The 22,388-nt window shown below is 43.6% G+C and overlaps 1 protein-coding gene across 2 annotated transcripts in view; it reads left to right on the top strand.

Moving 5' to 3' along the window:
- Window positions 1–6,546: 6,546 nt before the first annotated feature.
- The window catches only part of tle2b (TLE family member 2, transcriptional corepressor b), a 53,570-nt gene continuing 37,728 nt past the window's right edge, over window positions 6,547–22,388 (top strand). Inside the window, exons 1-4 of one of the 2 annotated variants that reach the window (XM_028999687.1) lie at window positions 6,547–6,773; window positions 7,142–7,493; window positions 21,662–21,759; window positions 21,928–21,991. In XM_028999687.1, coding sequence (XP_028855520.1) covers window positions 7,470–7,493; window positions 21,662–21,759; window positions 21,928–21,991 — 186 coding nt within the window. In that variant the 5' untranslated portion in view covers window positions 6,547–6,773; window positions 7,142–7,469. The remainder of the gene's footprint in view (window positions 6,774–7,141; window positions 7,494–21,661; window positions 21,760–21,927; window positions 21,992–22,388) is intronic. The other variant, XM_028999688.1, reaches the window with a different exon arrangement.

The raw sequence follows: 22,388 nt of genomic DNA on the forward strand, positions 1-22,388 counted from the left end.
GCTAGGCCACCACTGCCCAGCATGTGATGTTGCTCCATCAGATGATCGAACATCTCACAGACAGACTTCCACCACGTTTAGCATGACTGTAAGACGGTGGCTTGCCATTTCCTGATGGTCTTGGATGCCAGTAAGTCAGAAATCAGAAGCAGAGTCTCTTTGTTGAGGGTGGGGAGTCGATAGGAAACATTCAGACATGAGCGTAAAGAAAGTATTACCGAAAATGAGGTCAAAGGCAATTGTAAGGTTTGTTTGGGAATGTTGGTCAGCTTTGATATAAAATTCAATGTCAATTATAATTTCATCACCATTTTATTATTTTTTATAAATTATTTTATGCCTATTGATAACAAAGTACTTCAAATATGATTTGTAATACTTTGTAATGCTTACCACCCTTCATCAGAGGGTCACTGTGTCTGGATTCATTCACCATGGTCTGCTATATGCTATACGTTCAACTGCTTCATCACTGAAGATGTTGTTGTCTTGTAGGTATAGATTGTATTGAAATATTATCGTTTTGCAATATTACTTTAGATTTTTCTGCAGCTCAAAAAAACCGACATGAACATTAAAAATAAAGATTCAAAAATGATAGAATAAAAAAAAGAGGGAAAATGCAGCAATTTGAATTAAAGAAATGAATTACATCACTCCTGTCACTATATCATTTTTAATGAATGCAATGTTCTACATACTGTCATGATCCGCTCCGGGATCCGGGATCCGGACCGGAGTTTCACAGTTTTCCTGTGTAATGTTCCCTAATCGTTTTCTCCTGTGTCGACCGTATAAAGCTGCCCTGTTTGTTTCTGGTCTTTGATATGTTACATGTTCACCAATGTCTCTGATGTCTCCCCTGTCCTGTCCTGCACCATTAAACCCCTGTATCGTGATGTCGTGCGATTGCGTCCTTCTTCCTCGTCATCTCGTCACCTTTTCATCCTTCTCTCTGTTCACTTGCCTCGTCATGCCACCATGATTGTGACACATACCTGCCAATATAATTTGGTTTTAAATTAAACTATTAATTGGACCTTTGAACATAATAAACATTAAATATTGAGAAAATAAAAACAATTTATTTTGGCTTGTTATCAATTCAATTAAAATCCACAGATGTAAACACAAATAAACAAAAAGGGGTATATTATAATAATTCAAACCTACATGGCCTTGTGTGACAGAGTGATTGCATTTACATTTACGGCATTTATCAAACGCCCTTATCCAGTAGTTATAGGGACAGTCCCCCCCCTGGAGACACTCAGGGTTAAGTGTCTTGCTCAGGGACACGATGGTAGTAAGTGAGGTTTGAAGCTGGGTCTTCTGGTTCATAGGCGAGTGTGTTACCCACTAGGCTACTATCACCCTATTGCCTTCAGTTAGCCACACCCAGACCTGGCTACTGCCACACCTGAAATTTGTAGAATTCTGATGATACACGTTTGTTTTTTATGCACATGTTCATATTTATAGTTAATACTAATACTAATTACATACTACTGGGGGGGCAGTGGTGGCCTAGCGGTTAAGGAAGTGGCCCCGTAATCAGAAGGTTGCCGGTTCGAATCCCGATCCGCCAAGGTGCCACTGAGGTGCAACTGAGCAAAGCACCGTCCCCACACACTGCTCCCCGGGCGCCTGTCATGGCTGCCCACTGCTCACTCAGGGTGATGGTTAAATGCAGAGGACAAATTTCACTGTGTGCACCGTGTGCTGTGCTGCTGTGTATCACAAGTGACAATCACTTCATTTTCACTTTCACTCTCACATCCATCTGTAAATATTATTCAGTCTCTTCCTGTACATATCACTTTATGTATATATATATAACTTAACTTATTTGAACTGTATCCTGCACTTGCTGCTTATTGCACTTCTGGTTAGACCTAAACTGCATTTCGTTGCCCTGCACTTGTACATGTGTAATTACAATAAAGTTGAATCTAATCTAATCTAATCTAAATCTCAAACAAGAAATCACTTAAATAAGACCTGCCTGACAAAGTGATGTAGACCAAAAGATCGCCAAAAGCTAGACATCATGCAGAGATCCAGAGAAATTCAGAAACAAATGAGAAAGAAATCATTTAAGATCTATCAGTCTGGTGAATGATCTATCAGATCTATCACCACATTTCAGAAAACAAACATCATACCAACAGTAAAATATGGTGGTGGTAGTGTGATAGTCTGGGGCTGCTTTGCTGCTTCAGGACCTGGAAGACTTGTGATAGATGGAACTATGAATTCTGTTGTCTTCCCAATTCTGCAGTTGTTGTTAATAAGGGTGACCAAACCCATTATTAGGTTTAGGGGGCAATCACTTTGTCACACAGGGCCATGTAGGTTTGAACTTTTTTGTCTTCCTTAATTATAAAGTCCTTCACTTAAAAACATTTGGTCTTTACTTGTTTTGTCCATCCATCTATCCATACACTACCGCTTCTTTTTGACCATCACTTCTTCCCTGAAGCGCTTTCTTGTCCAGCCTGGAAGGAGGTTCCTATCTGGACAATTTGGAATAAAATCAGAAGGATTCAAATCCACACTCCTAAGTCCTCTCTACTGGCTTCCTATAGCTAGTTAAAATACTGCTGCTGTGCAAAGCCAAACTGGAAAACCCGCCTCCTACCTCAAAGCTCTCATTGAAACGTTGAAACGTTGTGTCTCTGTGTGCTGTGCTGCAGTGTTTCACAATGACACTCTTACATTCATTTTCAACTGATAATAGCAGGATTATGAACTTAAGAACATCTAAACAGGGTTTCTATATTGCATTTGCAATTCTACATCATCATCCAGGGCAATCACCTCTACATGAGAATCTGGACAAATCATGTCCTATTCAACAGGTCAATAGGTTTCTGCTCCAGCTTAAGTTAAGAGGTGCTGTAGTTTACCTGCATGGGGACTCCCGAGATGAGCTCCGGCACCTGCCCGGGGGACTAAGCACTTTTGGAAAGTGGGTGAGTGAGTTACTTCAATTATATCGTGTATAATACATTAAAATAATATGTATTTTTGTATGCCTGATGAAACTGATAAAACTCAAAATATTTGACCCTCCTGTCCATGTTATTCTGTTTTTAATGTTCTTTCCTGCTGATGTGTACTTCTCTCATTTCAGACATATGAAGAGAAGGACTGAAGGACTCGGCTGGAAGCTGCTTGAGGTGAATGGGTGTCTCCACGCGGCCCTGGCCCGCTGACGGCTGGCGTGCGGTCGAGCTGTGGTCTCTGCCTCTTTCTGCCTGCTGCTCTGGGATTTGGCTGCATGAAGCATGTGCGGTCTGGGATTTTACCCTGTAAAACGCCTGTGGTTTGGAGCTGTTTGTAAAATGTAGACAAGCCACCACTGACACCACACACACACACACACACACACACACACGATAGACCTCAAGATAGAACCAGTTAAAAGGTGGCAGTCAATCACATGCATGCACCATATCTGAAGAACCGGCTACACACTCTGTAGAAATGGTGCCACTTTCCACAACCCAGGAATATGCTCACTGGGGGTCGTTACAGGGTCATTTCTACAGCCAGTACAGTCCTGGAGGGTCCAAAGCTACCCCAGTCCCTTCAGTATCCTTACCGGTTAAAAAGTTGATAAGCTGACATGATTGAGACACTGTGGCATGTGAAGCTTGTGCCTTCTCATCTTTCATACATGAATCTGCTTGCCCAGTTGGATCTGTCGGCTTTCACGTCACTTCAGCTCTCTCTCGATTGGCTGTTATTCATAAGGGTATAAACTTGAAAATAAAACTGCTGGTGGTTTGCGTTTTATTCTAATTAACATTTACTTTCACACGGCAAACTCAGTTCAGAGTAAAATCTTAGGAAACACCCCTTGCATCTCCCTGGGCAGTGGTGGCCAAGCGGATAAGGAAGCGGCCCCATAATTAGACGGTCACCAGTTCGAATCCCGATCCGCCAAGGTGCCACCGAGCAAGTCAGCGTCCCCACACACTGCTCCCCGGGCGCCCGTCATGGTGCCCACTAGTCACTCAGGAGGATGGGTTAAATGCAGAGGACACATTTCACTGTCTGCACCGTGTACTTTGCTGCTGTGTATCACATGTGACAATCACTTTACTTTCACTTTCACATACAGAAATGGTCCTTGAGGTGGGTGAGGGTCGATCAGGTTGAAGCTGCTCTAAATTGTAGATGTAAAAGGTTTCCAGCAGGTGGAGCAATTGGTCCAAATGAGAAAACTTGCTGTGTCTGTGTCTGTCTGTCCAGCAGGTGTGAAGGGTTAATGTTGTCAGTAACATATGAGATTCCCAGATGGAAAAATTGGTCCTCTACAGAGGGAAGGAGAGAGGGAGAGAAACAGAGAGAGAGAGAGAGAGAGACCAGGGAAAAGCAATACTCTCTTTATCGGTTCACCCTCATAACGCTGCTGTTATATTCACATTTTGATGGTTTATCCATAACCCCCCTCACCGGCTAGATGGTCTTCCTCAGATTACACTGCTTTGTTCAATGTTCTGCAGCTGTTAGACTGACATCCTGTATGAAGATGACCTGAAACATTCTTCTTATGCTGAAATATTGCTAATAAATAAAATGTAAATCCTGTCCAGCCTCTTGAGTTCTAACAGCTGTTGTTGGAGATGTCATTTTACTCATGAACTCAGAGACAACTTGCATGGATGTTCATCTTGATAAGTCATCTCATGATTTATATAGTTTTATATGTCCAATGAAGAGACAACCAGAGGGAACTGCTAACGAGACCACGTACCAGAGGGTCACCACAGCCACCACCACCGACACAACTACAGCTTCAGGGATCTTCAAGTGGACCAGCAGCATCATAATGGACACGTATTTTTCTCTTATTGGACAAACCATCACCAGCCCTGCACTGACACCACTTGCAGGCTCACTCTACATTTCTGACGTTTTTTATCTCTTTGCGAGAGTTTTTGAGTGGAGTTGTGCGCAGAAGGGTCAAGTGAAGTGAAGTGATTGTCATTGTGATACACAGCAGCACAGCACACGATGACACAACGAAATGTGTCCTCTGTATTTAACCATCACCCTGAGTGAGCAGTGGGCACCATGACAGGGAGCAGTGTGTGGGGACGGTGCTTTGCTCAGTGGCACCTTGGCGACTCGGAATTCGAACCGGCAACCCCTCGATTACGGGTCCGCTTCATTACCCACTAGGCCACCACGGGCCACCACTGAAACATCCTGTGTGTGAATATGGGCTATGTAAGAAATAAATGCTGTCGTTGTTGATTGTAAGGTGACAGATATTGGTCCTGCTGCATCTCTCCATGCATGAGGACAGACGACCACGATCTGACCAGGGAGCAAGTCTAATGGAGGCTGTGATGTTGGTCTGTTCTGGGCTTTTTAACAATCAGTCACAGAACGCTCTGCAGTTCCAATCGGATGTCTTTGTGAACCTCTAGATGGCCAGGATCAACAAATCTGATCACACCACTGGAGTTCGAATACGTGGCATCGTGAAAGTTCAGCAGAGAATCCTCGTCTCTGCCATTCTGGAGGTCAGTCTTTTCATTTTATCGTATCCCCCTTTGGATCTTTTTAGCGACCTAATATATTAAATGTGCAACAAATAGTTTCTTTAAAAAAAGACCTTTAAATATTAGTTTTAGTGAAACAGAAGTGCCAGAGCCCCCGACAGGAAGTAAATCTAACCAGGATTCCCCCTGAACTTTTCAAGGGTCACTGGCTTTCATCTCGGTTATGTCAGCAGATGTTTTGCACGGCCATTATTAGTGTGAGTGTGAGAGGCAGAGGGAGAGGAGATGAGTCTTCATCACCAACACATTGCAACAAGTGCTTTTATGTGTAGTTTATGACGTCACACAGCGCATCACTCCCATGCTATTATTCACGCGATCAGCTACGTCACATACGTAACTCTTCTACCGGGCATGTGGACAGAGGTGGACGCCGTGGGTAAAGGCGGGAATTAACGGCGAAATTTGCGGATCATCCACGCAGCGTGACTGACAGCGGGGAGAATAAATAATTAGGACCTCAATGCCCGCAATCCCCGCCCCTTCCATTGCCCGCAACCAATCAGCTGCCCACGGATTCGGGATTGGTCGGAACACTCTGAAACGTCATCAACCAACGTGGGCTCAGATCGCACCTATTGGCTGAAAGCCTGTTCTGGATCCCGCCAATCGCGGAGCCGCCAGACACTTGTCGGTAGTGGCCAGTTCTTAAGGTGGCATGAAGCAACATCTCCACTTCAGAGAGTCTATATAAACCCCCCGATGATTTATTTATATGTGGGCTTCACTCAGCGTCTTTTTTAAAGAAAAAAAGAGGAGAAAATGTAAGAGTATTTAGATAATAATTCAAGGTTAGTGATGTGATGCAGTGGTAGAATAAAATATTTTAAATGTTGCCACATGCCACATTGACATAAAATGGTTTTAAATACACTCACTTTTAATGCATACAGTAAAATGTTATGTAATATGATTTAGGTTCAGATGTTGCAGTGTTGCTGATCAGTCAGGATACTGGTGTCAGTCTGACTTCGCCCCCTCAGGCATCTCCATCCTGATGCTCAGCTCCAGCCTTCATCATCATCATCATCATCATCGGCCATGTGCACTTGGAATCCCTGGAGAATGATGGAAATCTGACACATCAACCTGACGTGAGGACACGTCCCGGTTCCACCTTAAGTGCAGCTTTAGCTGGGCTGTCGTGTTTGTGTTGAAGCCAACAGGCGCAATATATCCGTCCAGGACTCAGTGGTGAGAAGCTCGTACTGACCTGCTGTTCTTTCCTGCGTTTTTACAAACCTCTCTGTCTGACTGTCTCCCTGTCTGACTGTCTCTCTGTCTGACTGTCTCCCTGTCTCTGTGTCTCCCTGTCTGACTGTCTCCCTGTCTCTCTGTCTGACTGTCTCCCTGTCTCTGTGTCTCCCTGTCTGACTGTCTCCCTGTCTCTCTGTCTGACTGTCTCCCTGTCTCTCTGTCTGACTGTCTCCCTGTCTACCTGTCTCTCTGTCTGACTGTCTCTCTGTCTCCCTGTCTGACTGTCTCCCTGCCTCTCTGTCTCCCTGTCTCTCTGTCTGACTGTCTCCCTGTCTCTCTGTCTCCCTGTCTGTCCTCTAATGAAGAAGGGGGCAGGAGGAGCTCTGCACAGCTTCGGATGGAGGAGTGTCTCCCGTTGACAGGAATGTGGGTATAGTCCTCGGGAGGGACAAACTCAGCCTGAGAGCGAGAGACGGGGGAGTGGGACTTTGGAGGTTCACCCCTGAGCAGACGAGGAGGAGGAAGAGGAGGAAGAGCACTATTCCTGCTCTCTTTTTTCCTCTTTTCACTGTTCCGGAGCCAATCGGACTACACTGCAGGGGGACACACGCAGCCTGCTGGACTGACGTCCCGGGTGGTGGAGGGCCAGGGGAGCAGGCTGGACATCAGTCGGACATCTCCACTCCTGCCACCATGTACCCACAGGGCAGAAACCAGGTAAGACCCTCGTCTTTCTCTTCCTCTGCCTGTCCAAACCTGGGGACCAGGGGACCAAGCGTTGACTCACATATACAGTGAGTACGGAAAGTGTTCAGATCCCCTTCAAATTTTCACTCTTCATTATATTGCAGCAATTTACTAAAATCTGTTTTTTTCTTTTATTCCTCATTATTGTACACACAGAACAAAGAAAAACTGAAATATCACTTGGTCCTAAGTATTCACTCATATATTTAACTCAGGTTCTGTCCATTTCTTCTGATCATGCTTGAGATGGTTCTACACCTGACTGTACTTGAGTAGGAAAGCCACACCCCTGTCTATACAAGACCTTACAGCTCACAATGCAGGTCAGAACAAATCAGAATCATGAGGTCAAAGGAACTGCCTGAAGAGCTCAGAGACAGAATTGTGGCAAAGCGCAGATCTGCCCAAGATTACAAGAAAGTTCTGCTGGATTTAAGGTTCCTAAGAGCACAGTGGCCTCCATAATCCTTAGATGGAAGACCAGAACCATTCCTGGGGCTATCGGGGGAGAAGAGCCTTGGTGAGAGAGGTAAAGAAGGACCCAAAGATCACTGTAGCTGAGCTCCAGAGATGCAGTTGGGACTCTATGACCCGACGGGTCTCCTCAGTGCAAGATACATGAAAACCTGCATGGAGTTTGCTAAAAAACACCTGAAGGGCTCCAAGATGGTGAGAAATAAGATTCTCTGGTCTGAAAAGACCAAGATAGACCTTTTTGGCCTTCAGTCTAAGTGGTATGTGTGGAGAAAACCAGGCACTGCTCATCACCTGTCCAATACAGTCACAACAGTGAAGCCTGGTGGTGGCAGCATCATGCTGTTTTGCAGCTGCAGGGACAGGGCGACTGGTTGCAATTTAGGGAAAGATGAATGTGGCCAAGTACAGGGATATCCTGGACCAAAACCATCTCCAGATTGCTCAGGACCTCAGGCTGGGCTGAAGGTTTACCTTCCAACAAGACAATGACCCTGAACACACAGCTAAAATAATGAAGGAGTGGCTTCAACACAACTCTGTGACTGTTCTTGAATGGCCCAGCCAGAGCCCTGACTTAAACCCAATTGAGCATCTCTGGAGAGACCTAAAAATGTCTGTCCACCGACGTTTACCATCCATCCTGCCCCAACTGGAGATTATCTACAAGGAGTAATGGCAGAAGATCCCCAAATCCAGGTGTGAAAAACTTGCATCATTCCCAAAAAGACTCTTTCTGTATTAGATTAGGCTGTATTAGATCAAAAGAGTTCTTCTACTGAGCAAAGGGTCTGAATACTTTGCACAAATATGGACCAAAATTTAACAAAAAATGTATTATATTGGCTGCAATATAATAAAGAGTGAAAAATTAAGGGGGTCTGGATACTTTCTGTACCCACTCTATACGCTCAGATACAGACAGCTTCAACTGAAGAGAGACATTTACAGTATTTACAAGAGGTCCTTATCCAGAGCGACTTACAATCAGTAGTTACAGGGACAGTCCCCCCTGGAGACACTCAGGGTTAAGTGTCTTGCTCAGGGACACGATGGTAGTAAGTGGGGTTTGAACCTGGGACTTATTCATATGCAACTGTGCTACCCACTACACACACATACTCTGTTCTGTCATTGTTGATCTGTACAGCTGTGGTTCTATAGCCCGATTCTGCTAGTTCACAGGTTCACATCATCACAGATGATGATTCATATCAGCACCACTAAAGCTTTTAACTGGAATATTTGTATGGCTGATTTCACTGTGACTTTAGTGTTTCAGATCTGAGATCAATGAAGAATGCTTGAAGCAACGACAAAACTATTTTCTTATTAACATAGAAAAAAAGTGACGTGATTGTCATTGAGAAACACATGACAGGCGCCCGGGGAGCAGTGTGTGGGGACGGTGTGATATGATATCTCATGGTAATGTTCATGGTTGTATGTTATTTCTGCAGTTATGATTCACCATAAATCGACTGTGTTGAAAGGGTTAAAACTGAATACAAATTACTCTGATCTGAGACTCGTCCCCCTTCTACCAAACATCCGTCATAAAGAAATATCATACATCATACGTCCAGCTTTCTTCTGCAACCGAGTGACACACACACACTCGCACACACACTCACACATGCACACGCTTGCAAACACGTGTGTGTGCGAGTGTCCTTGCAATCAAGTCTGTGCCACTGATTTGAAAGTCCAACTTCAGAAAGCTGCCATGAGCCAACAATGTCTGACTGTAGCATTTCCATATACTGTAATATGCAGCGATAATTAGGACAAGTTGAAAAAAGACGTACACTTGCTGCATTTCCCTGAATAATCGTCCTGGCACAGCCTCCATTTCAGCCCTTTAATGAATGGCCAGATAATTCCTCCAGTTCGGGGAGTCTCTTTATGTGTATGTGTGTTCTTCTGAGACGGTTGTCCCCAAGACATACAGCAGCCTCAGTTCACTTCCTGCTCGTCATATTGCTGCATGATCAGGAGAGAGCAGGAGAGAAAGAAGACGGAGGGAGAGATGAATCTAAAAATCTCCAGCCCCTCGCCTCTGCCAACCCCCCTTATTTAAAACAGAGGACTGCATGGTGGCAGCTTCAGCCGCTCTGCACAATGAAACACACACACATTTTTCTAATCTTAAATCCAATATAAAAATGAAGATGTCCCCATTTGTACACACACACCTAGTCCACGTGGACAGGCTTGTCCCTCCCTCCCTTGCTGATAATCTGAGTTCTGCTTATGTGGGTACAGTCTGAATATTTCAGCTCTGAATGATTATTTCATCACGCAGTGAAAGACTCCATCCCCGGCCAGCATCTGTATACTTCTTTATTTCTTTACTACTCGCCACTTTTTATCTCTATATGTTCTGTATATGTATGTTCTATTTACTCCGCTCGCCACTTTTTATCTATATATGTTCTGTATATGTATGTTGTATTTACTCCGCTCGCCACTTTTTATCTATATATGTTCTGTATATTTATATTCTATTTACTCCGCTCGCCACTTTTTATCTCTATATGTTCTGTATATTTATATTCTATTTACTCCGCTCGCCACTTTTTATCTCTATATGTTCTGTATATGTATGTTGTATTTACTCCGCTCGCCACTTTTTATCTATATATGTTCTGTATATTTATATTCTATTTACTCCGCTCGCCACTTTTTATCTATATATGTTCTGTATATTTATATTCTATTTACTCCGCTCGCCACTTTTTATCTCTATATGTTCTGTATATGTATGTTGTATTTACTCCGCTCGCCACTTTTTATCTATATATGTTCTGTATATGTATGTTCTATTTACTCTGCTCGCCACTTTTTATCTATATATGTTCTGTATATTTATATTCTATTTACTCTGCTCGCCACTTTTTATCTCTATATGTTCTGTATATGTATGTTGTATTTACTCCGCTCGCCACTTTTTATCTCTATATGTTCTGTATATTTATATTCTATTTACTCCGCTCGCCACTTTTTATCTATATATGTTCTGTATATTTATATTCTATTTACTCCGCTCGCCACTTTTTATCTATATATGTTCTGTATATGTATGTTGTATTTACTCCGCTCGCCACTTTTTATCTATATATGTTCTGTATATGTATGTTGTATTTACTCCGCTCGCCACTTTTTATCTATATATGTTCTGTATATGTATGTTGTATTTACTCCGCTCGCCACTTTTTATCTATATATGTTCTGTATATGTATGTTCTATTTACTCCGCTCGCCACTTTTTATCTATATATGTTCTGTATATTTATATTCTATTTACTCCGCTCGCCACTTTTTATCTCTATATGTTCTGTATATTTATGTTCTATTTACTCCGCTCGCCACTTTTTATCTCTATATGTTCTGTATATTTATATTCTATTTACTCCGCTCGCCACTTTTTATCTATATATGTTCTGTATATTTATATTCTATTTACTCTGCTCGCCACTTTTTATCTATATATGTTCTGTATATGTATGTTCTATTTACTCTGCTGGCTGATTCCATTCCACTGTGGATAATCCCAGTTTAATTTCTGCTCTCTCACTTTATTCCCTGTCTGAGTGATGACGAGCGACATGGCTCCATGTCTGTAGCCCCGCCTCTACATTAACCGCATCAGTTGTAAACACGGTGAAGTGGGACAAAACAGTTGTTATTGACCTGCTGCACTTCAGTTCTATTTTTATGCAAATGTAAAATCTGCAAACTTGTACAGATACAATTCTAAAGCAAGATAGCTGAATTATTTTGTTCTTTCTCACTTCATGCTGATGGCCTGCCATGATAAAAAAGGCGCGGTTGCATTTGTTCTCTGTCACTGTCCTGGATCTCTCAGTCGTTGTCGCTGCGCTGCACTGTGAATCAGGGTCAGTAGGGATTTGGTGGCAGAGACACCCCCACCTTCACCTCCACCCCGCAGCAGCCTGCACTCACCCTGCAGCTTAATTACTGGCAAGTGCGCCGAGCGGCTGACCTCTACCGTTAGCCTAATTGAAATTTGATTGAATTTTGCTTGTCTAGACTAATTAAGGTCCTACTGAAACTGCCAATCTTTGAGCCACATTGCAATAAGAAGACACTCCGCTTGTGCTGATGAAGGACAGATGGAGAGAGAGAATTGGGGAAATATATACAGGGAGTGCAGAATTATTAGGCAAATGAGTATTTTGTCCACATCATCCTCTTCATGCATGTTGTCTTACTCCAAGCTGTATAGGCTCGAAAGCCTACTACCACTTAAGCATATTAGGTGATGTGCATCTCTGTAATGAGAAGGGGTGTGGTCTAATGACATCAACACCCTATATCAGGTGTGCATAATTATTAGGCAACTTCCTTTCCTTTGGCAAAATGGGTAAAAAGAAGGACTTGACAGGCTCAGAAAAGTCAAAAATAGTGAGATATCTTGCAGAGGGATGCAGCACTCTTAAAATTGCAAAGCTTCTGAAGCGTGATCATCGAACAATCAAGCGTTTCATTCAAAATAGTCAACAGGGTCTCAAGAAGCGTGTGGAAACACCAAGGTGCAAAATAACTGCCCATGAACTGAGAAAAGTCAAGCGTGCAGCTGCCAAGATGCCACTTGCCACCAGTTTGGCCATATTTCAGAGCTGCAACATCACTGGAGTGCCCAAAAGCACAAGGTGTGCAATACTCAGAGACATGGCCAAGGTAAGAAAGGCTGAAAGACGACCACCACTGAACAAGACACACAAGCTGAAACGTCAAGACTGGGCCAAGAAATATCTCAAGACTGATTTTTCTAAGGTTTTATGGACTGATAAAATGAGAGTGAGTCTTGATGGGCCAGATGGATGGGCCCGTGGCTGGATTGGTAAAGGGCAGAGAGCTCCAGTCTGACTCAGACGCCAGCAAGGTGGAGGTGGAGTACTGGTTTGGGCTGGTATCATCAAAGATGAGCTTGTGGGGCCTTTTTGGGTTGAGGATGGAGTCAAGCTCAACTCCCAGTCCTACTGCCAGTTTCTTGAAGACACCTTCAAGCAGTGGTACAGGAAGAAGTCTGCATCCTTCAAGAAAAACATGATTTTCATGCAGGACAATGCTCCATCACACGCGTCCAAGTACTCCACAGCGTGGCTGGCAAGAAAGGGTATAAAAGAAGAAAAACTAATGACATGGCCTCCTTGTTCACCTGATCTGAACCCCATTGAGAACCTGTGGTCCATCATCAAATGTGAGATTTACAAGGAGGGAAAACAGTACACCTCTCTGAACAGTGTGTGGGAGGCTGCGGTTGCTGCTGCACGCAATGTTGATGGTGAACAGATCAAAACACTGACAGAATCCATGGATGGCAGGCTTTTGAGTGTCCTTGCAAAGAAAGGTGGCTATATTGGTCGCTGATTTGTTTTTGAATGTCAGAAATGTATATTTGTGAATGTGGAGATGTTATATTGGTTTCACTGGTAAAAATAAATAATTGAAATGGGTATATATTTGTTTTTTGTTAAGTTGCCTAATAATTATGCACAGTAATAGTCACCTGCACACACAGATATCCTCCTAAAATAGCTAAAAATAAAAACAAACTAAAAACTACTTCCAAAAACATTCAGCTTTGATATTAATGAGTTTTTTGGGTTCATTGAGAACATGGTTGTTCAATAATAAAATTATTCCTCAAAAATACAACTTGCCTAATAATTCTGCACTCCCTGTATACTGAAACAGGGCTGAAACAGAAGCTAATTAATGATGTAGGAGGAGCACAGGGAAGCAGTCAATAAAACCCATAACCAATTAACATTCTGTACAGGTGAGGTTTATAAAATATAACATCATAAAACATTTACACACACAACACACAGATATAAGTGCAAAGTCAGTTACACAGTTGACACATGAAAGTGTGTATTTGTATCATCATTTACAGCCAAAAAAGTGGACATATAGAGGATGGAAAGTGTGGAGGAGAATGGGATGGGGGGTTTGGAGAAATATAGAGAACAAATACAGACCTTCTGCTTCTGTACCTGCTTAAACAGATGAAAAAACACAGCAACAAGCAACATCTGTATAAATCACAGTAAATAATGAATATTTAACAGCACACAGTACTAATAATACATATTACATTACAAACACATAATCAGCTGCTCCAGAGAATGTGTCTGTGAGTGTGTGTTGGTGCGCCTGTGTGAGCCCTTATGTGTAGCCCTTACTACACACCTGTGTGTGTGAATGCACCCACAAAGTGGTTAAAGCCACAGCCCCGCCTGCCCCTGGACATGAAACCCACATGTAGAAGGCCCAGAAGGTCCTAAGAAGGTCACCGACTACCGGACGCACCCAGGCAGGCCAGGTAACAGGATCAGAGCCCCAACAGATCCCTACCCCCTGTCAGGGACCCAACAGAGCCAGGATGGCCAGGACCTGCCCAGCAGGCACCCACATACTCCAGCATACATTCCTTCTCTCACACACATATGTACACATTCAACAACACCAGCAGTTATCTCATATATCACCAAAATCACATACAGTACGTCTCAATGGGCTTTTACAAGCCCCACAGTTGACACCCCCACACTTGACCCTTCTGCACACAAGGAAAAACTCCACACGAAAAAAACTCTAGGAGAGATAAAAAAAGAAAGGAAGAAACCTTGAGAAAGAGTGATACAGAAAGGGACCCCCTTCCAGGGTAGAGTGAGCCTGCAAGTGGTGCAGGATTGTTCTAGAGGTGGAAATGTCCAAAGTGTAGTATAGACCATATGTCCATATGTCTTTGGAGGTACTTAACAGTACAGAGTAGGTTTTAGTACAGAGTCATGGTCTAGATTACGTGTCCATTATGATGCTACTGGTCTATTTGAAGACCGCTGAAGCTTTAGAAGTTACGGTGGTGGTGGCTGTGGTGACCCTCTGGTATGTTTCATTTTGTCAGCGGTTCATGGCTCGGATTTATCTTCATTGGACTCTGGAGGTAGTCTGTGCGCTTGATTTAGTGCCTCAGAGAGAAGAAACAGAAGCAGCGGCAGACGGTGGCATCGTACTGATACTGAAATATGTGGTTATGGTGGTATATTGGTGCTACAGTGGCCCGGTACCCTAACTAGGACAGCCTAACTAGGGTGAATTTAACACTGTCTGTGCTTAACAGGGGGACTGTGTAATAAAGTGGACTTAATAATTGACATGTGTTTTCAGTTTGGTTGAAAAACTGAGACTGTGTCTGAGACACTGACAGGCAAGAAAAGCGAAAGTGAAGTGATTGTCATTGTGAAACACAGCACAGCACAGCACACGATGACACAACAAAATGTGTCCCCTTCTTTTAACCCATCACCCTTGGTGAGCAGTGGGCAGCCATGAAAGGCGTGTGTGGGGACAGTGCTTTGCTCATTGGCACCTCAGTGGCACCTTGGTAGTTCGGGATTCTGTAAGATGGGACGTCACAGGGCCATGATGTTTCTGCACCATTAAATTGCGTAGAGATTCAACGCCTCCATTTTCCATATCTTTGTCAAATGGCAAGAAGTATGAAATGCCTACCACGGGTTTTTGTGATACCCCACCCTGCCTTTGTCTGCCCCCCTTCCTGTGGGTTAAATGTATAAAGGATGTTCACGTGTGGTAGCGGGGGACTTTTTTTCTCAGCTTCTTTTCCATCGGAACTGGGCCTTCCAGTTCTCGAGTCTTGTCTCTACTCATTTTCTCCTGGATCAGGTGATGTCTCTGAAGCTTGGTTCAGGCTTTTCTGTCTTTTTTATATCTTTTCCTCATTTTCATTTCCTCATTTTTCTTTCATTTTGGTTTTCTCTGTAACATTGGTACCTTTTTACATACACTGTTTACATGTAACTGCAATAGTAATCTACTGGGGATAATAAATTAGAAACTGTTCATCCTTTAAACCTCTATTGTGCCACGCCTCTTTCTGCCAGGTAACATCAAGTTGAAGTGGTTTGAATACAGTGCTTTTGTGTGTAGAGAGAGAGTTTATAACCATTCTCTTCATTTTTACAATTCAAACTGGCAACCTTCTGATAACAGGTTCGTTTCCTTACCCGCTAGGTCACCATTGCCTCTAATTGTGAAACCGGGGTGATGTGTTCAAATTTTCTGGTTCAAGTTAGAACTCTGGCTGCGGCATTCTGAACTAGCTGAACTCATTCTGAACTCATACACCCACTAGAACATTCAGACAGTAATGTGTTGCAGTGATGTAATAAACTTAATAAAGGCGTGAACCAACTGTTCTGCTTTGTGCACTGAGATCATATTTCTTATCTTTGCGTTATTTCTAAGGTGAAAGAATTCTATCCTAGTGATATAATCTACATGCGAATCCAATGAGAGATCTGCATCAATGAGGACACCTAGATCCTTTACTGCAGTACTTGGTGAGATAGAAAGGCTATCCAGAGTTATGATGTAGTCAGCCATCTTATGTCTAGAGACCCAAGTATGAGAGCTTCTGTCTAATCAGGGTTTAACAGAAGAAAGTTGGTGAGCATCCACTTTCTAATGTCCTTCAGACAATTCTCTATTTTGTTCAGCTGCTGCCTCTAATCTGGCATTGCTGACAGATACAACTGTGTGTCGTCAGCATAGCAGTGAAAATTAATACAGTGTTTTACGAATGATGTGACCTAAAGGTAACATGTATAAGGAAAATAGTGACAGACCTAAGACAGAACCTTGTGGAACACCAAACTCTACTTTATTATGTGAAGACCAGATAAGATAAGATAAGATGATCCTTTATTAGTCCCACAAGTGGGAAATATAAGATAAGAGCAGCAAATATGATTCTGAACCATGCAATTCCCTTAATCCCAACAACATTCTCTAACCTGGCATGAACAATAGTGTCAAACGCTGCACTCAGGTCAAGCTGGACAAGCAGCGAGATGCGTCCCTGATCAGAGGCCAACAGCAGGTCATTAACCACTTTAACAAGCGCTGTCTCAGTGCTATGATGAGGTCTAAATCCCGATTGATATACTTCATGAATGTTGTTACTGTGTAGGTATGCACACAGCTTCTTTTCAAAAAATTTCAATATAAACTGAAGGTTGGATATCGGTCCATGTTTCGAAAGCTGACTGCGATCAAGATCAGGTTTTTTAATCAGGGGTCTGCTACCTTGAATGAACTTGGTATGTGGCCGGTGCTATTTAACGAATTAATAATTTTAAGGATATGTAATATTTTGTACTACTTGTTTAAGGAAACGTGTAGGAAGTGGATCTAATATGCAAGTACATTTGAGAAGGTTGAAGTGATTTTCCATAGTAATATCGACAGAACTCTATTCTCTATTCGTAACAATTTTTGCATTAAAGAAGTATAAATTAAAATCGTCACCACTATTTATGAGTATATTGAGTGATAGTATCTGTATCTGTACCGCAGGGGCAGTGGTGACCTAGCGGTTAAGGAAGCGGCCCCGTAATCAGAAGGTTGCCGGTTCGAATCCCGATCCGCCAAGGTGCCACTGAGGTGCCACTGAGCAAAGCACCGTCCCCACACACTCTGCTTCCCAGGTGCCTGTCATGGCTGCCCACTGCTCACCAAGGGTGATGGGATAAATGCAGAGGACAAATTTCACTGTGTGCACCATCTGCTGTGCATCACATGTGACAATCACTTCACTTTGTATCTGTCTTATTCCTTGGCTACAGTATTAAACAGGAATCTGGGATTATTTTTGTTCTTGTCTATTAAAGAGGAGAGATACGTTGGTCTAGGTGCGCTAAGAGCCTTGTTGAGGGGGCTCTCCTTCCACGCTATTCGGTATAAAATCTATTTACTTCGATGCCATTTACGTTCTAATTTATTGTCCAGGGAACAGACGGGAGAGCTGGCCGGCTAGGATTAGCCTTTAGCCCTAACCCTTGCGGTGCGACACCGGGCCCTGGAGGCCTGCTCTCCGCCGCAGCCCGAGCGCGCAATGATCTTCTCGTAAATCATCCTGTATGTCACCAGGACGACGGAGCTGGAAGAGTTCTTTCTAATTGTAGACATGCGCCGAAGAACAGAAGAATTATTCAAAATAAATAGTTAATTCCCCACACACTGCTCTCTCTGTAACTGTGTCAGGTCTTAATCAAAAAGAAGAGGAGAGGATAGAAGAAAAAAACTCTTATCTGGAGTGGCGTTAATACAACCAGCGAGTGGTATTGGGGTCACGGGATAGTTTTCAGTGTCCTCCAGAAGCTTTAGATGGGTCTTGATGAATGTTTTTACAGTAATTTTGGCATCTTTCAAGATTTCAAGATGGCTGAAAATACCAGGTTATCACTCATGCTGTGGGCCTGGAGATCGATTACAGTCTCTTTAATCTTTTTATTTTCATCACTTCGATACGTTACATTATCAGTTATCACCCAGAAGCAGATGAGGGTGGGGTCAGCACCCACTCATCATGTGGTTTTGTCCCTCGTTGCAGCTGTCCTTTTTCCTTGCCTGATCCTGCATCCTGACCATTCTCACGGATTTGCCCTTGCCTTGTTTTGGAGACTGATGTTGCCTCCTCAGCCCAGCCCTGAGTGGCCTGTCCCTGTCTCTGTTCATCAGCTGCATCAGTGATTCTGAATCAGAATCGGTGATTCATGAGAAACTACAGCCAAGTAGCACAACCCAAAACCTTATTTTCACGCTGACTGACGTTAGCAGAACAAAACTACGATGTGGGAAATCATGAACTCTTGGCCACCGGCTTAGTGGCCAAATCATCCTTGCACCAGTGCAGTGGAGCCTCCTCCAGGAAGTGATTACTGGCCATGCCCAGGAACCACCACCTCCCAACGCCCCTCACGACAGAACCCTAGTTCCTACATCCCTTCGCCCCCAAGTACTGCCAACGCTGATGGTGGGGTGGTAGTAGCCTAGTGGGTAACACACTCGCCTATAAACCAGAAGACCCAGGTTCAAATCCCACTTACTACCATTGTATACCAGAGCAATAGTTGGGGCAGTGGGGCAGTGGTTGCCAAGCGGTTAAGGAAGCAGCCCCGTAATCAGAAGGTTGCCGCCAAGGTGTCACTGAGGTGCCACTGAGCAAAGCAGCGACCCCACACACTGCTCCCCGGGCGCCTGTCATGGCTGCGCTCTGCTCACTAAGGGTGATGGGTTAAATGCAGAGGACAATTTTCACTGTGTGCTGTGTATCACAATGACAATCACTTCACTTTAATAAAAAAAAAATTTGCTCCTGTGGAACTGTACCTGTAACTTTACATTGTATGTAAATATAAATGTACTGCACAATGCTTCACTATCTGGACACCCTGGACAAAGTAGGACCCAAGAACTCATTGAGAGTATGTTCTGGTGGCCTGGTCTCTCAAGCAACGTCACATTTACAGCATTTATCAGACTTACAATCAGTAGTTACAGGGACAGTCCGTCCCTGGAGCAAGTTTAAGTGTCTTGCTCAGGGACGCGATGGTAGTAAGTGGGATTTGAACCTTCTGGTTCATAGGCGAGTGTGTTCCCCACTAGGCTACTACCACCCTATACACAGAATATGTGGTATCGCCACCTGTGCCACCCACAATCCAGAGACCTCAGAGACTGCTTTTGCCCTTGCCCCACCACTGCTGGCCACCTGAAAGCAGACAAGGATGGGATCTGCGTTTTTAGAAACATCCGGCGGCCATCTTGCTCAGTGCCTGCTCATCATGCGGTTTTGTCCCTCGTTGCTGTTTTTTTCTGCTTCACATCAACCTCCTTTGCCTGACTATTCTCATGGATTTGACTTTGCCTGATTCTTGTTTTGGATGCCAATGTTGCCAACCGATTTCCTGCCCAACGAATATGTCTCAGCCAAGGCATCGGATCAATCAGCCCTCACCATGTCAACCCTTTTTTTGCCAGCCTCCTTCAAATATGAGTATGCCATGGTATCCACTGACTCTACTCCTACACCATGTGTTCCCTCAACCACCGCCGAGCGGCCTTCTGAACCTTTTGGGTGGTGGTCGGATGGCTAAAAGTGTGTCCACTGTTGCACTATAAAATGCATGGGGGAAAATTGGTGGATGTAGGGAGTATAAGGGGATGAGGGGAGAAAAGTTAATATTGGTTCAATTACTTACACTGGTTGAATTAGTGAAATGTGTGCTGGTTGGAAGGAAAATGTGTGACCATTGTTACTCTGTAAAATGCATGGGGCTTAATGAGAGGATGGAGGGATGAACAGACGAATGGAGGTTAGGGGGAGGAGTGAAAAAGGTCGATTGTGGTTGAATTGCTCACATTGGATTAATGGATTAAATGTGTGGTGGTTGGAGGGATGAAAGTGTGAGCATTATTGCTCTGTAAAATGCATGGGGGTGAATTGGAGGATGGAGGGATAAAAAGAGGAGTGGAAGATAAGGGGTATGAGGGGAGAAAGGTTGACTGTAGTTGAATTGATCATATTGGATGAATGGGTGAAACGGGTGGTGGTTCTTTGCATGTCAGGCCTGGGAGTGGCTAGAAATGTTGAACTCCGGTGTGATGTTAGCTTACGTTTTAATAGGGGCAATCACTTGTAGGTTTGGTTACATTACTTGTGTTTGACTAATATTTAATATTCTTTTGAGACATCACCTGTGCCCAATCCAGAGACTGGATAAGAGGCGCCTGGCAGCCACCCATCGGTGGCTCCGACATTCTTTTATAAACTTGACCTTCTTTGTGGATCTTGCAACTGTTGATTTGAGATCTGGAAATCGCCACACGCCTGCGGGCTACTTTTCGTTCTCCCCTTTATTTTCCCTGTTTTCGGCCATCGCGGCGTTGTTTCATTATTGTTAATAAATCCTTGTTCCCAGAATGTCCCGCCTCTGCACTTCTTTCCACTTTTTCACACCACCGTAAATCCACTGTAGAAATGGGGGCAGATCACCTTTTTACATTTAATGACAACTCGCATGGATTTTAAAGATAGGATTACTGTAATTATATATATCCTTCATCCATTTTCCTCATTTTTGGTCAATTTAAAAGCCCTATACACCAGACCAGTTCTAGTTATTTGCCTCACAAACCTGACTTTCTTGGGTGCTGCAGGTCCATGTTCCGTATCAGAGTTGTGCTTGTCTGAAGTCACCCTGATTACCTGATTGTATCCTGATGTGTTATGTCCATGTCGGCTGTGGTCAGTAATGTTTTAACACTCTTTTGTATTGCTTCACGGTCTCTATATTTTTGGTTTATGTTGGTTGTTCGCTTGAGTCCTTTTCTCCTTGTCCTGATGGGTTCCTGACAAGTGGAGACAAGTATGTAGTTACTATATAGCAGGTACCCAATCACAAACCATCCATACATCCCTAAATAAATAGGACCTGGTAAACTGTGTGGCTGCCTTGAAAGTTGGTATTTTAAATATGGAACTAGACCTTGTGTGTGCAAAGTTTGCACATTGCAGCCATGAGTATGACTATGTGGTTATGGAAAGTGAGAGTTTTAGTGTGGTATATAATCACGAATAAAGCTGTACCAAAACTAGCATCACTGTGTACAAAGTATGAAAGTCTGTTTAATGTGCAGTTCAGCTCTACAATTCAAAACATGTGTTTGACTATCTTTAAACTAATTAACTTCTGATGAACATTATAATGTTTTAACATGAATTTTATAAGTGGATGACCTCTGTCCCTCCTCCTTCCCTCCAGGTTCCATTGCAGGCAGGACAGTCCTTTAAGTTCACTGTGCTGGAGACACTGGATCGCATAAAAGAGGAGTTCCAGTTCCTGCAGGCTCAGTACCACAGGTGAGCTCTGGCTGGACTGGTGCAGAATTACTGATGATCATAAGTAGAAACACAATTACCTGCTCGGATGAGGATTTTTCATCCTGTGTGCAGTAAAGGTTTAGTGCGTCGCTGACCTTTCTATAATCAGGATTGTGTGTGTGAACAGCAACTTGTATCATGTTGCAGTCTGAAGTTGGAGTGTGAGAAACTGGCCAGTGAGAAGACAGAGATGCAGAGACATTACATCATGGTGAGTGTGACATGACTGCATGCTAGTGATGATAGTGAAGGCCTGAGACGTTTACGTTGCGTGGAAGAAATGGGTTAAGGTTTGGAGGACACAATTCACTGTGCGCTGTGGTATGTCACTTTTCTGCTTGTGTAAAATTGGGTGTGAATGATGGATATTGAGTGTGTATCGGCTGTGGTGCCCATGTTGCAGTGATGTTATCCCAGCTTCCTCTGACCTCAGACTCAGGGAGACGAAAGCCAGAGTACTGGCACAGATGGAGGGTGGTGATGAATGTGATATGAACCAGCTGTTGTGGGACATGGGGGGTGGAGTCAAGCAGCCAGCATTGGGAGAGGAGGATCTTCCGTGCCCCACTTACATATTAAACAAGCATCGCTGGGTGTCACATTCACAC

Source organism: Denticeps clupeoides, chromosome 13, assembly GCF_900700375.1.
Source record: "Denticeps clupeoides chromosome 13, fDenClu1.1, whole genome shotgun sequence".
Taxonomy (NCBI): domain Eukaryota; kingdom Metazoa; phylum Chordata; class Actinopteri; order Clupeiformes; family Denticipitidae; genus Denticeps; species Denticeps clupeoides.